The 16,195-nt window shown below is 35.2% G+C and overlaps 1 protein-coding gene across 2 annotated transcripts in view; it reads right to left on the bottom strand.

Moving 5' to 3' along the window:
- Window positions 1-685: 685 nt before the first annotated feature.
- SCAMP1 (secretory carrier membrane protein 1) overlaps window positions 686-16,195 on the bottom strand; it is a 39,508-nt gene continuing 23,998 nt past the window's right edge. Inside the window, exons 5-9 of one of the 2 annotated variants that reach the window (XM_030512498.1) lie at window positions 15,415-15,543; window positions 9,395-9,554; window positions 7,524-7,625; window positions 5,527-5,644; window positions 686-3,663 (exon numbers count right to left, since the gene is read on the bottom strand). In XM_030512498.1, the coding sequence (XP_030368358.1) occupies window positions 3,499-3,663; window positions 5,527-5,644; window positions 7,524-7,625; window positions 9,395-9,554; window positions 15,415-15,543 (674 nt within the window). In that variant the 3' untranslated portion in view covers window positions 686-3,498. The remainder of the gene's footprint in view (window positions 3,664-5,526; window positions 5,645-7,523; window positions 7,626-9,394; window positions 9,555-15,414; window positions 15,544-16,195) is intronic. The other variant, XM_030512499.1, reaches the window with a different exon arrangement.

Below are 16,195 nucleotides of genomic sequence, written 5' to 3'. Positions count from 1 at the left end.
CACTACTGATTCATGCATGTGCAAGTGTCTTCAAAAACACGTCTGCTACCTCCCGAAATAATCCTGACTGTATCTCAAACCACTGTTCTCTGTATTGTGCATTTCAAAATGTAGCTATGTCACAGTGGACTAGCTGAAGTCAGTTCGCCCTTCAAAGAAAACCCAGTAGTAAATTCAGTACTAGAGGCAGGCGTTACAGTTGAAAAGAAATCAACAGACTGTGACAGTGCCTAAGAAAAAAAGAAAGAGCAAGACACAGCAGTGATGCAGAAATGTCAATTCATAGGCAGACACTGGGAAAATAAACACTACCAAAGCAAAGCTGTTTTCAGCAACTTCATTTTACTTTCAATAGGGTTTTAGGATTCACTTAATACCTGTAGAATTTCATTCGGTAATGACAGAACATGTTTATATTTCAATCCTCATGAGTTTACAGCACAAGAAAGTGGGCTGCAACTGTTCAAGAATTTTCTTTGTAACAGTCGAGTACACTGGTTCTCAATACCCTAATGTATTATTTTGATAATGGACATTTTGCTTTCCCATTTCAGCAGAATTACAGCATTTATGTACAGGATTATAAAACCAAGTGAGACTTTTCAACAGATCATCCACCCTGCACATTACCCTGACCATTAGAAGAAAAATCCCTACGTTGGCCAAAAGAACACAGAGCAAACACTCAGGAAAAAACTTCTTTTATTCTGTGTCACTGTTTTAATACAATAAATATACAAAACTTCTGAGCTACTCAGACATGCAACAGAGGGACAGAAGTGGTGCATTTGACATTCACCAGGATGGCAGAGCATTGTTAGTAATTTACAAAATGTACAAACAGCCCTCAGATAAATAAAACCAACTCCTAAATTACAGATCAATGACTACTGACATTCCAGTGTTTCAACTTCATATGTTGTACTCAAATTTGCCACAATATTACAAAATTACAACTTCTGTGGGCGCCATACTCTGATAATAAGAGACTGTAAAATCTAGTTTTCATTAGGTACAAAATACTTTAACAAGTATTAGCCTCCTGTCTCAAACTTCTCCTTCCCTTTTAGGCTGCAAAGTGTCAGAGATTTCTGGTTTAAACAACTCATGTGTAACAACCCTAAATTTCACTTAGGAGGTTTAAATCCATACATTCAACCCATGACACTACAAACCAACACTCTCTGCACATAGAACATTAAATAAGTTTTCTCAAAGAGCCTTTAAATATTTGGGAAAAAGTTTACCTGCCAAATTTAGGTTTTATTCCTAATGTGGGGTAGGGTTTTTTTCCAGAATATATTCTGGTAATGTATGTTACTATGCAATCTTCAGCTTAAGTTAAATTGCAAGGATTATGTCCCTAGGATTACTATCCAAGAGATAAGAAAACAGTTGCTTAAATTTAGATTTTAAAGTGATCCATAGTAGAAGTTCCAAGATACAAGGCTCAAGTTACATTTAAAAGATTATGAAAAGAACAATCTTGATATACCACTGCTAGAAAGATAATGCCTGATTTCAATAGAAAATGGTGGCTTTTATCTGGAAAGCTTTTAATAACATTCCATACAAATTTAAGTTCAATGCTAGCATGTCCATTGATATGAAATTTTAGAGCCCCTATTACACAGAATATTTAAATTGCTTTTAACTCCATGATGCAGAGAACATTTAGAAGCAAGTATATTCATTAATATGAATTTCAGCATAGGTGAAACTAGGACATTCATCCAAATTCAAGCTGGATTTAAAGAAATTAGAAGAAAGGAGACTAATAGGGACTTCATGCTCACAGTACAATACTGATCCAGGGATTAAGCTAGGGGTTTTATTTTTTGTAATGCTCTTCTGTTATTGTGAATACAGTGCAGTGAAAAAGAATCTGTGGAAGTCAGTCCACATTCTGGCAAGGTCTCAGAATTTTATGCCATTTTACTAAAGATGATTCACCTTCAGAGCTGAATTCATTTCAGCCACAGTGTATACTTACACAGGTTGTGGGATGGGGTCCTTCCTGTTTGCATTTTCCAAAACAAAGTTTGCAAAAACAGCCCAAACCTTGTGCATAGGACTCATGAAGCAATGAGTACAATTAATAATCTTCAAAGGAGAGAAACATTACATTATACTGAGACCTGATTATATTCTAGAATAAGATCATGGCATGTACCATTATGGATTGTTCAATTCCACAGCACCAATTCAACCTCGTAAGCCCCCAGTTCAGTGAGTTAAAATTTAACTTTGTTGAAGATGAGTATTTTTCACTTTTCCAACTCAAAATACTTTAAAAGCTTTTTTCTCCCAGCTTAAATCACATCACAGAGATGGCTGAGATGACATTAAAATGAATTCAAGTATCTGTTAAATGCCATTGCTTAAAAAGCTTGGGTTTAGACACTATTCCTGTTAGAATATTAAATACTGTATAGTTAGGTATTTGGACAAGCAGTAAACAAGAATGGCTAAGCTAGAGATTTAGTACCACTGTTAAACACAAATACACTTTAAAAAAAAAAACAAAACCAAAACAAACCCAAAAAATCCCCAATCCAACAAAATTACAACTGCATGTAGAAGAGGGAAAAGGGGCAAGAAACTAGTGTTCTAAAAGTCAGTGTTTGTTTATTTTCCAGCAAAATCATTACCCCAAGACATGAATACTGAAATTAAAGATAGCAAATATATAATCATTTAGCTCTGTGATTGAAACCATCAGTTAACTTCCTTAAACTGTACACTGCATTACACATTCTATTACAGAGAATGTTTCTGCACCACAGTCATTTCTAACAAGTAGAGAATACTCCATGAAAATAGATACAAACAAACGCTATAATTATAAAGTGGTGCAGGTAAATTCTGGACCAACACACTATTTAAACAAGATCAGATAAAGCTCAACAGTATTCATGCAAACTTACAGGTTTATATCAAAAGACTTATCCTAAAAGATCCCCAAGAAAAGAATTTATAGTATCTATCGTACTTGTATTTGTCCTCCAGCAGCTGCTGAAACTGCAAAACCAGTAGGTAAACCTTACTTCCTACATCTTTCAGTGTAACTCACTTCTTACAGTAGAAATAGGGAAAACAGTTCTGACAAAGAAAAATAATTGATCCAAAGTGCTTTCCTGAAGTTTAAAAAAAAAAAATTCTAGAGTGAATCATTAAAAAACCTTCCAAATTCTTAATACAGTTATTTGATCGTTATTCATTCTCAGGCCAATTGTTAAAATTATTTATCCTCCAGAAAATATGGAAGGCTTTATATTCTAGAATGCAACATCTTAAAGAAGGGCAAAAAAAGGTTATTTTTTTTCAAATAAATAAATTTAGAATAAGATAAACAAAACATTTCCCATTTTACCCATGCACAGCTGCAAAAGAGGCAAACATGCTGTGTGAATTTTGACCTAGGCTTTTAGGGAATATAGTAAGTGACTGGAAAATAAAGTACAATCAAAGAGAACTCTGATGACTTCTTATGTTTCCCTACATCCGGTTACCCTTGAACGCATTCTGAGCTGCGCTGGTTGCTGCTGTCGATGCGGCGTTGGCTGCAGCAGTCTGTACAGTTTTGTTGGACATCACTCCTGTGGCAAACTCTTGCTGCGCTTTCTCAAAACTGGCACCAGTTGTGCGGTAGAGACCGTGCACCTAGGGAAGACGAAAAGCAGTGAAAAAACAGTGCTCAGCCTTCTGCTTCCTGGTAGACTGATAGCAACGTCTTAAACACAAAGCAGAACCATGTGCTGGGGAAAGCTGGTTTGCTCAGGTGTTTCGGAGGATCTGGAAATGAGTAAACTGACTTTTTCCCTACAAATCCACAAACGATTGCCCCGCGCCACGCACAGTTTCACTGCAGGAATACCTCTAACTTTTTGCAAGTTTGGAGTGGTCTCATAGGTATTTACTAAAATGTGTGTCGTATCTACTGTTTGAAATAACATATTTAAACACACAAACGAGCTGGATCCTTTGTGTAACACAGGGCTCACAGCTTGCAAAACTGTCTTCTGTCTCAATTTGTATACAACTTGTACTCATCAAAAAAGTGTGCACATTAAAAAAACAGCAAGAAACAAAACCAAAAAAGTAGTTTTGAATCCACCGTGTCGATAACATTTTGTTCAATTTTTAAAAACCATCTTAATTTCTCTGACTGATACAGTGACAAGAACAAGCTAAGCTATGACTGAATATTAAACTGTATAGAATATCCTAATAATGCAGACACGTATCTGCTAAGCTAGTGTGATGACCAACAGCTCTGCAGAATAAGCAGAGCTTGTTAATGATTAATCATTAATCATTAAACAATGATTTACAAACACTCTAAACAATAGTGTATAACCTTTAGTACAACAAAAAAAAAAAAAAATCCTGAGTGATTTACAATTACCTGAGTATTAAAATTAAAATGCTATTTCTGACTCATATTCAATCAAGTCACAATAAAGTTGTCAAACAAGGCTCCAAAGACATTTTCATTCAACTGTAGCAGGAAAATTAAAGTTGTAACTTTTATCTTTGTTATAAATATGACTGATTCTCATCCATGAAGATATACCAGGTAACATCTGTGTATGCAGTTTTTTTAAAAGAATACACATGTATGTGGTAGGAAGCCTGTAAAAAAAATGTTCCACCATACATTTTTCTCACTTGTTTCTTTCTGCTGAACTTGAGTATTTATGCAGAAAATAAATAAGGAGAAGGGACATCTCCAGGCAATGCTTAAAATTTCTAGCTTGCTTTAAATAGGCCAAAGAGTTTGGATATGTGAAAAATCTTTAAGCATAACTGTTACAGAGGTTGAATAATTAGAATTGCCAGAACATCATCAGCAGAATTCTGTTACATTTTACATAAACAACATAAAAAACTTACTAGCACTTTAGTATCTAAACTTAAGTTTTCTGAATGCAAATTCACAAAAAGCAACCAAGGGAAAAAAGCATCTTTCATTGAGCTTTCATTCTATGCAATCATTAACTGGCAACAAATTTTAAAATAATAGAAGCAGAGAAATAAAAATCATTGTCTGAGGTGCCAGGCATCTCCCTCTATTGATTTTAATGGGAATTAATTTGGTCAGATCTGAAATTTTGCAATCATTAGAATCACACTTCACTCAGCTTAATGAATTACCAGAGATTTGGAAATCGCCACCTGACCTCTATAGGTACAATTGGAGTGTCCACTGCATTCCCCTACCCGTTCGTTGTGGGCCTGCCTCCCACAGGAAGGGAAACTCAGAACTCCATCTGAGTTTCTCTTACTTAGAGCTATCCTTCCCCATTTTAGTTTGCAGAAGATATATGTATTGTACAAACAGTATTTTGTAACTCCAAAACAACATAAGCAAAAAAGTGCAGTTGTTAATAGATAAGGCACACACACCCCAAGAATATAATTTAATCGCCATTACTTTGTGACAGAGAATCTCTCAGGATTTGCAGGAAAACAAAATTCAGATCAAACACAGGAAACAGAAGAGGGGAATAATATGTAACTTACCTTTTTAAACATAACTAATGATATAACAGCAGATGCTGTGAAAAGTGCAGCTATGATTATCATCATAATGCCAACAGGAATACTCTTATTCAGACCAGTAAGAGATGAAATCCACCCACTGAAGGAAAAAGAAAGGACAAACTTTACTAGCACAGCACATGAACCACTCAGCCACAGGTATTCACATCAAAGGAAGCTTCATAACCTCCTGATTCTGATCAACTTTGAATATTTGTGAAGAAAAAGTCATGGAGATTTTACATAACCATATTTCAGTTCTGCAATATGCTTTTAAGGCTCAGTTTCCATCCTTCCCAACTACATGGAAAATTACAGTAAAGATGATTATCCTTGAGCAGAATTACAAAGAAACTAGAAGCCGCTCATCAACATTTTAGTACTTTTTTGTCACACAGTCATTTCACTGATATGAGACTACAAGATTTTGTGGAAGTGAAAATGTCCCTAAAAAGATATCTTCTAACTTCTTTAAACATAAAACAAAACCATGCCACACAGAGCTTCTATTTGGGAAGACTCATTTAACTGTACCCACACAGTAATGCTCTCTCAATTGAGGTCAATATGATACTTTTCTGAAGTAGATAGCAGTGGCTTAACTAATAGAAGATTCCTGTATCAGTATCTACTTCAAACATTTCCCCATTTTTCAAAATTGAAACCCCAACAGAAAAACATAGTATCAAACTTGAAACCCCAACAAGCAGGCTGCCTTGAGAAAAATAAAACATTAATATGGAAAAGATTCTTACACACACACCAAAAAGAAAAAAGAAAAAAAAAGAAAAAAAAAGACAAAAAATTTCTGTCAACCCAAATAACCTTAAAACTTCCCTCTACCTGTTTGAAACTGCTTTGATATCCCCTATGTCCAACTGGTCTCTACCACAAAACTCCAAAACTGTAGCTAGCATTTTTTGATGATATGGCTACTTTCCATACCCCTTCCCCAAGTATCCTTAAAAGCACACTCCACATACTTGGAGAGCTGGCCCTCTAAAATGCTTTCTTGTTTTGTTAATGTCAACTAATGCATCCATAAAAAGCAAAATAGTGGATTTGAGAGCAAAACTAATTAACCAGTATCTTTCCTTACACTACAGTTCTAAAGCAATGCTATTTTTCTGCTTTATGAATGTCTGGAGGTTAGCAGACAAGTGCCATCACCGCGTGACACTACTGCCAGTCATAGCTCTCCATGCTACCAGCTGGCTACTACAACGATGCTTTTAGATAATTCAAGTTTGTTGTTTGATTGTTTTTTTCCCCCAATGACTTTGACCGATTCCCAACAGCTTTTCCTTGTAAGATCTGAATATTAGACCTCAAAGAGTCATATAGAAGATAATCTACATAAAATCTTCATGTAAAACCTTATATACTTACAAGCATCAAAAAGAAAAATCAACTATTTCAGACAAATGAGCTTTTCAATGACTATCAAAGATATACCACTGTATTCACCCAGGTACACTATTGTCTCATTCTTCAAATTTTAGCAATAGATTTCCTTAATAAGTAGTATGTATATTAATATAACTAGAAATATTTAAAAATGCAAAGTAATTATATGCAAACAGTATATTGTCTAAATTATTTTAATTTTCTCTAAGTTTTGCTTATGTTTTTATCTTGAATATAAAGCAGTAGTATCTCCACACACCACCAAAACAGAGGAGGTAATGTATAAAAGAACAGTTCAAAGTGGTTTACATTGAAGGATAAAATTTTGACTAGCCTAACAACAGAAGTACCTCACTCGCTTACAATACGTTTCACCCACTTTTCCTACTTAAGAAAACTCCAAAAATGCTTTTTGCGAGTGCTAAATGTAGCAAGTCCAGTAAGCACGAGATTTAAAAAAAAACCAAACAAACCAACCAACCCAACCCACAGAGACTATATTGCAGTTGCTGTATCAAATATGAGTGTTTGTCTTACAGGCAGTACAACAATCCAGTGAACAGAATACTCACCAGTTTCCCCATCTTTGAAATCCTGCAGCTTGAAGTACATGTACAGCAAACTGACAGATATATACAAAGAAGAACACAAAGAACCTGAATGAACTGTCACTCCTGAAAGAGGGGGGGGAAAGATTAAACCAGCCAGTAAATTAATGCCCTTTCGCAAATACTGTTGTACAAATCTAAAATTTTCTTCTGTATTAACTAGAGGAAAAGTGCTTTCATTTATTGGCAGTGACTTGAACTACGAGTAATTCTGTGGTTTTGCAGAGTGTTTATTTACAAGAGCTACTCCTTTAAGGTAGTATTTTTGCCATCTGCACCTCTAACAGAGATGAGAATAGCAGCAAGATACTATTCCTTACTTAGTGTTCTGTCCAGCACACGGGAGAGCCTCCTGTACTAACTATAGAAATTTTGCTACAATGCATGAAGAACAGAATTCTTCTCCACTTTTGAAATCAAGTTCACAGTGCTGGCAGGATGAGAAGAAAATATTTTTCTTGTAAAAGGAAATTAAATCTAATATGGAATTACTGCAACATAGTGCAGAATACTGAAGCAGCTGCTGCTTAAAAGCAAAATATACAAAATAAGTTTGCTGTTAAAATTATTAGAAGTCCAGCCTGACAAAGGCTGTAAGTAAATATATATATATGTGCATGGGTGTGTACAGGCAAAATCTCAAAGACCTCAACTCATTACTATCAAAACTAATGATCATATGATATGCTTGCTACTAGAATTCTAAGAAACTACAAATCACCCAGTTAAGTCACAGAGTCAGGTTTTGCCATTAACAGCTCTTCCTGTTAATTTCTATTTATTCAACCAGTTAAGTTCAAGAACTATTTCAACTTTCATCTGAGCAACTGACTGAAGTTGAATATGCCAGTTACTGTTTTCCTTTTTCCAACAATCAATATTCACTAAGAAAAGCTATGTATTTACTAGAGAGCAAATGCAAGTTAAACTATATGACTCCTCAAAGATGGGTGGGTACCTCCTCAGTTAGGAAAAAGAAACATCTCATTTAGTCTAAAGGTCATACTTAACTTCAGTTTCTGGCCATCAATCTTTCTTTACAAGAATAAGTGCATTTTAACTCAGGATATCCTGAATCAGTTCAATATAAAAAAAACAAAAAAACAAAAAAAAAACCCCAAAAAAACAAAAAACAAAAAGAAAAACAAACAAAAAAAAATCCAAAAGAAATACCATAAGAGTACAGGACTTAGAATCTCTACATGTTTATATTCACCAAAGAAAAAGAAAAGGGGGGCGGGGGGGAAGTTCAATTTTGCATGCAAAACCACCATTCTTTTCTTGAACATAAAGCTACAACACCTCACGCTTGTAAAGCCTTCAAAGATCACTAAAAGCTAGGAAAAATTAGTATTAGTAGTTTGATTATACCTGCTCTCCTCATTCTTAAGAATCTCAGTCTACTTCAGTTACAGACACTGTAGGTCACTTAATGTAAGATTTTTCAGGGTAAAGTTTTATGAAATTTTCTCAGGAAGCCAAAAATTTACAACCCTCTTAATTATTAACCTACTCAAAATTCTTGGTGTGAAGGGGTAAGAGATGTAATGAGAATTTTCCTTAAAACTGTTATCAGCCCAATATCAGCCCAAAGTTAAATATTTCCTACAAATATTTGTCAATGATAGAAGCTATAAATACTTTAAAGGATATTCCATTATATTCTTAACTATCGCCATCTATGTTTCAAATAGAACAACTGAATTAATGGCAAACACATTACTTGTTTCTATTGAAAGAATATTAAAGTATTAAAATGATCATCAAGCAAATTCTGGAATGCTAATGCATGTTGACAAGTTTTTAAATATTCTAAGTCAAGCTAAAGTTGTTACCTGAAAGCTCCATAAAGTGGTCTGTACCAGCAGACAAAAGAACAAGGGGTAAAAAGCAAGAACCAGAGAATACTCAATCCAAAATCAACTCCTCGTGTAGAATCAACATAAAACCAGGCCAAACATCCAAAGATATTAAGAAACAGTGTCACTGTATGGACTGTAGAAGCAAAAGCAAATTAATCTTAATTTAGTTATGTTTATAAAAGAAATTTTTGCAACTGTTAAAGTACTACCCAAACTGAGCATTTTTAAACAAAACATCATCATGCTGACAATAAATCAATACCCTCTCAATACCCCCAGCAATAAGCTGATTTTTATACAATTTTCTAACTTTCAGGTAAACCCTGTATTCACATGTGAAAGTAATGAACATGAAAAATCAAGTACTATCAGGTATATATGGTGAAGGAAGAAATCATGTCATAAAAACAAAACACTTTCAGACTCAAAACGAAAAAAAAGAGGTTTCCACAGCTGGAGCAGTTGATACTTTTTCTACAGCAATAACTGGATACAGGTATTTAACAGACTATTGAATATTTTTTGAGAGAAAACTTATAAATTATATAAAATGTATCATACTTAGCACTGCACGCATTCTAATTTGAAAATAAAAATTAAAAAATAAAATAAAATCTTTAAATAGAAAGCTCTTTTGTCTTCCCTGTAATAAAGCAGAAATAAACCCCCACCCAGTAAGTGTTTCTCAGTAAAAAAAGATCTGCAAGAAGCTGTTACAGATGCTTTAATATATATTGCATATTAAAATATTTATTTTAACATTGGTCTTAAACATCTGCATTTTGGGTGCTCCATTCTTTGCTCAATACTAGCATCTTCTCATCGGCAGACTTTGTGACAGGTTAACTACTGAATTGCTATCAAAGAAAATGCATTTTCATTACAACTTCACAGTTTACTTCAAATATATTTAGTTCTTAGACCAGAAAAAGATACAGTAGTATTAAGAAACATTACACCTACTACCTTCATGCTATCTGGCACAGAAGTTAGCTCTGCCGGACTTAAAAAATGAACATAAATTTCTGTCTTTGTTCAGCAATAACCAGTGGTTCAGGAGTGATTTTTGCCACCTCAGAGGACATTTTCTGCCCTTGTGGGCTATGACAAAGTATGAGTATTTATAACTGAGTGTACAAGCTGCTCCTTGCAGAAATGATTTTTTTATTTAAGTTCAGGCAAACATCTTAGTCATTCTACTGGAAGGTAAGGTTAACAAAAGAACTGGAAGATAATAAAGATTCTGAATAAAAGACTCCTCAAACTCTTCACTGCAGTCTTAACTAGCACTTAAATAAGCCCTAAATCAACTTAAGTAGGAAAACTCTTAAAGCAAAATGCCCACATCATTGCATGAAAGGCTGATGAAACTCAAAACATTTCCCTCAGACAAATCATATTTTCCTCTAAGAATCACCAGAGACATAAAACTTTGTACTTTTAAGTAAGAAGCATTTAACGCATCTACATATCTTAGCACTATTACAAGAGGTCAGCAAAACAACTCATTTCAGTTGTGCGTATGCCTCATAAAGCACAACAAAGGATACAAATCCAAATTCCTGTCTTACTTTGGTACACGAGAAAGCTTCCTAAGGAGCACTTTTTCATTTTGTAGTCAATACTGGAAAACAGGGAGACCCCTGAGATTACTAGAAACATCCACGTTCTGGTGGAGTTTGAACTTTCCGAAATTACTACCTTTTTTTTGTAATTGCAATTATGGTACAGGACAAGTTTTAAAGGAACAACCATCGATGCAGAAGAGGGTTGATATGTCGCACCCGCTACTGATACCTCTTAGCACAATAAAACCAGCAACACCGGTCTACTTCACTTTCTGTCTCAGCTGTAAAAAAACAAGTATTAGCAAGCTGCATATGAAGACATGGGACTTTACCGACAATTCTCTCTTTGCTCCACTTGCCCTTCTCTCTGCCTGCTGCGAAGTACAGAAAAGCATTTGTTCTTTGAGCCAGCACCTTGACTAAGTGACCTAGACAAGCTTTGCTGTTGTATGAACAGACAGGAGTTTTTAGGTTCAGGATAATGGTTTTAAGTACCTTCCACCTACTTGTATCATTAAACTATGATACAAGTTATTTTAAGACAATGACCACCTGGGGGCTGAAATGACTTAAGGCTTTGGCAGAAGTCTGCAACATGTGATGTCTATGTGACAACAACTTCACAGCTATACCAACACAGTACTTAGTGTGAAGTGACCTAAGAAATCCTTCTCCTTCTTTAGCTATTGAATCAGCTGAGGTTAAACATGAGAAAAGGCCATTCATCATGCCAGAGTAAGAGTCAACAATGGAAATTACATTATTTTAATAAATATTCAGATTCAGCTCCACTTTTATCAAACTTCCTTGTACAGAAGAATTCTACTTAGATATACACTCACTTTCTTAATTAACTACACTTTATTAAACATTAATGCTTGCAAGTGAGTTGTAAAGACCACAGCTGGCACTGATGCTATTCAGCATCTACATTCTTGAGATTATTATTTTGCAGTCCCATTTGGAACTCTATGAAAATAGATTTTTGTTAATAGGTTTCATTTCAGTATGTTTTACTGATCATATTCCAGGGAAACCAAAGTCTTCATTAGGACACATGACCAAAGAATGCACTTCTTCCCAGGAATCAGCTGGACCGTCACTCTGTAATGGACTGCAGTAAGGGGAATGGGATGCCTACAAAATGAAAGGTTTTGAAGCCACAAGGCAACCAGCAAGCGCGGACAGAGCTGGTAGTTTCATCACATACAACCTTGGAGCACAGAATGTCTTCAAATGTAGTTTAGGCTTTTGTTCCCTTCTGTTGAGCTCTTTTTGGAGTTGGGGTGAGCAAAACATGTGCAAACACACCTTACAAACAACATAAGAATTTTCCACAGGAAAAAAACATTTTCTAAAACAGGCTTAGCTCAGCCCATAACAAACACCTGCTATCAAAAATATGAAGGTGTTTTTTCTTCTCTACACAGTACATTGGACTCCAACTAAGATATTGGACACGGTCCACATTTCTTGATGCTACACACTAAAAGACCCATAATAATATGGAATGAATCTCTAAGACATCAACCAAACAATCAGACCTCTAGAAAACTCAGCCTACAAAGAAAGGCTGAGTAAACTATGCTAATTTAGCAAAAAGGAGATGACTAATGGGGATGCATTCTCCATAACAACAGTGGGCAGCACAGGGAAGATCAAACACAGAAAGGAGAATTCAATTATATGCTGGGAAACAGCTTTTAACAATAAAAGACAGCAACACATGAGAACAGGCTTGGAGGGAGTTTATGAAGTGTCCATCTTTGGAAGTTCTCAAGAACAGGCAGAACAAACATCAGCACAAATTGATATATGTGCTATTGATCGTACCCTCAGTCAGAAGGACAGATGAGATGAAAGTGTCCTAAACAGAAAAAACACCATAAAAGTTGACACTTTATGGTACCGGTTTTCTACCAAAATCTACCGGTTTAAGTCACTGGTCTTTGAAAACTTCTTAGAAGATTTTTCATAGAAAATCGAAACACTCATAACCTATATAAAGTGACAAACCCAAATACCACAAAAGCTTTCATGAGATTCAGCAGCTCCTCAGTTTGTAACTTTAAATAAAAAAAATATTCTTCAAGAATCGGTACTGCTTATTTTATACACGCTATCAATCTGCAGGTAAAGTAGCTGGAAAACACAGGCTTTCAAACCAAAATGTTTTTGGTGTTAGATACGGGTCAAGAGACACTATTAACAGTACAGGAAGATTTAAAAAGTAGTGCTCAGTGCTAAAGAGCCAGGAAAACAGTCATTCTGCAAGCCACTTAAACAGTAAGGATCACTAAAGATAGAATGGAAAAGCTCCATGGCAGCTGAGAAAATCCATTGCTAATTGATTACTGCAGTTTTCAAAAACGTGGAGGGGGGGGGGGGAAACAGTTCTCCCAGGGGAACAAATGACAACGGTGAAGTGCAAAGATAAAACCACATCAAGGAATCAGAAAACTCTGATTTCTGATATACGTAGAGAAAAAATGAATGAATTCATGGAATAGTGACACAGACAGACTTGTTTTTTCATGAAATGAAGAGCATGTAGATCTGAAACAGGTAAAAAAGCTTCCTCAGAGACACAAAGACCAATAGTAAAAATACAAAACCTGCTGCTAATATGAAAACACACAGAAAACTGAAACAGAGAGGTTTGTTCCTATGATTGCTAAAAATAAAGAGGAAAACTAATCTACTTTACAAAGTGCTGAGTACTCAGTACTAGATTTAAACAAATGTGATTATGTTCACAGAACCCCAGACCTTACAAGACTTCTAAAGTTCTGGGGGAGGAAATAAAATACAGGGTAGAGCAGCAAGCAGAAACAGGCTGGTAGCAAGTGCCTCCACTGAGGAAGCATAGCCACTCTAATGAAAAACGAGCCAAACCAAATAGGTACGATCCTGGAAAAGTCAACTCACAAGGACTGATTTAACAGCCAGCCCTAACACATGGAATCCTGTACTGAATATTTTTTTAGCCTGATGATTTTGTCTTCCTTTATTATGCCCTTCTCCTTCATTCCTGAGTAATCCCCAAGTCAGAGAGTAGTAGAGCTAAAGAAGGAAAAGACCAAGACGACTCAGCTAAAAATCGCAGTCTACCTAGAAGAAAATGTGTCACATTATTAGAAAAGCACAACTCCTACATATTTTGAAAAACTATAATGTTGCTGCTTCCTCTATTTATTGCCATAAGAAGACAGAAAAACAGTATTAATATTCCAATTTTCAAGACCCTGTGTTTGAAACATACAGTGCTTTCAGACTCAGTCCTACAAATCACCAGAATTAGTAACTATCCTAAAATTTTGGAGTATTTGATCTTAGATTTCATGTAAATCTTCCACGTCTGTCAGATTTACGAGAGTGACTAGTCGTATATTCTACAGTGGATTTAGTTGCTTATTTCAAGATTAATGACCCAGCAATGAATATAGACAGCTATGGATTATGATGAAGTGGAATTCCCTTGATTCAGTGCTCACTGCTCATTTATGTGTATCAATTACGTGGTTCAATCACAGTAATACGATTCCCAGATAAACTTATGGAAATTTGTTAACTAAACCTGAAGCCTTGAAAAAAATACAGAAAAGTTCTTAAATTCATATTCCCTTAGCATTATAATATTAAATGTATCAAAGCACCTAAATCTTTGGAATTTTCTCAGTCTCAGAGTAATTATTAGGCTCTCGTCACAGTGGATAAGGCAAAAGAAACAAATATTCTGGCATTTGTACATTTGGTTCATCCAGCATTTCTCCAGTCAAAACACAGCACCTGAATGAGGACAAAATTAACTCTGCGAAGATGATGTAGAGTATTCTCGGTGTACAAAGAATAGTTTTAACATGGACTGATTGCTCAGCTGATTTATTTTGCACTGTTTTTTTAAACAGACTAGAATGATATGAAGTGTCCAATACAGACTAAAAACTATTTTAAACGATACGAAACTACGTATATTAAAGCAAATGGGAGATTATACTACTTAAACTCACAAGTCTGTTAACACTGATAGTGAATTATATTTCCTAATATATAAGCTGATTTTAAAAACTTAGAATTATTAGAATTAGTAGAATTATTTCAAAGCTAATAAATGGTCAAAGCTCATTTTACAATAACAGAGATACTTAAACCAGAAAACTGCAATATACTGGAACCAAACTGCCTTAGGATAATCCTCCTCCTTTTTTTCTGTGGAACTTTCTGTGAAATAACTCAATACTTGTAAAATTGAAACTAACAAAAATATTTCATTTCAACATTTGACTTCTGAATTTAAAATAATTTCTCATTACGGATATTACAAAAGCCAAAGCAGCAGGTATCTATCATCAGACTGAATAGGCACTTCTGGTTTTCTTCAAAAAAAAAAAAAAGGAAAAAAAAAAAATTAAAAAAAATACTTACACATCCACAGATAGTACATAACCTTTACTGTCTTCTGGAATTCTACAGGAATGTCTACAGAAAAGTCCTGATAGAAACAAGGACCTACTGGAAAATTCTCAGGAAGAGGTGGCCAGTTATTTTTTCTACCTGTAAAACAGAAAAATCCCAAAGAGCTTTATAATACAGTTTTAATCTTTGTATACGAGAAAGAGATACGCATTTGAACTTGTTCAAATTGTTCCACGCATGAGTTCACAAGCATTTGGATAACTTGGGCTACTAAAACCCAAGAGCTTATCAACAATCCTCACACAATACTACAAATAAACTTCAGAAAAAAAAATAAAATTAAGTGCAGACAGACCAAGGAAAGTACAGTATTTTACCTACGTAACAGACTAAGCAGGTTATCTGATAGTTCCTATTAAGTAATGAGGAAAGAGAATTCTTCACAAAACAAGTAGATATGGACAGAAAAAAATGTTTCTCAGAGTTCATTAACTTAAACACACATTTCCCTCAAGTTTCACAATACCCACAACTCTTTGTTGAATACAAAGACCAGGGACTGAAAAGCATTCTTCATTCTCAGAATCTTCGCATTTTTAACACCAGGCTCTTTAAAACCATAGAATAGTAAGGGTTGGAAAGGACCTTAAGATCACCTAGTTCCAACCCCCCTGCCGTGGGCAGGGACACCTCACACTAGACCATGTCGCCCAAGACTCCATCCAACCTGGCCTTGAACACTGCCGGGGATGGAGCATTCACAACTTCCTTGGGCAACCCATTCCAGTGC

The sequence above is a fragment of the Strigops habroptila genome, chromosome Z (genome assembly GCF_004027225.2).
Source record: "Strigops habroptila isolate Jane chromosome Z, bStrHab1.2.pri, whole genome shotgun sequence".
In the NCBI taxonomy this organism is placed as follows: Eukaryota; Metazoa; Chordata; class Aves; order Psittaciformes; family Psittacidae; genus Strigops; species Strigops habroptila.
This window is presented reverse-complemented; position numbering and strand designations above follow the sequence as displayed.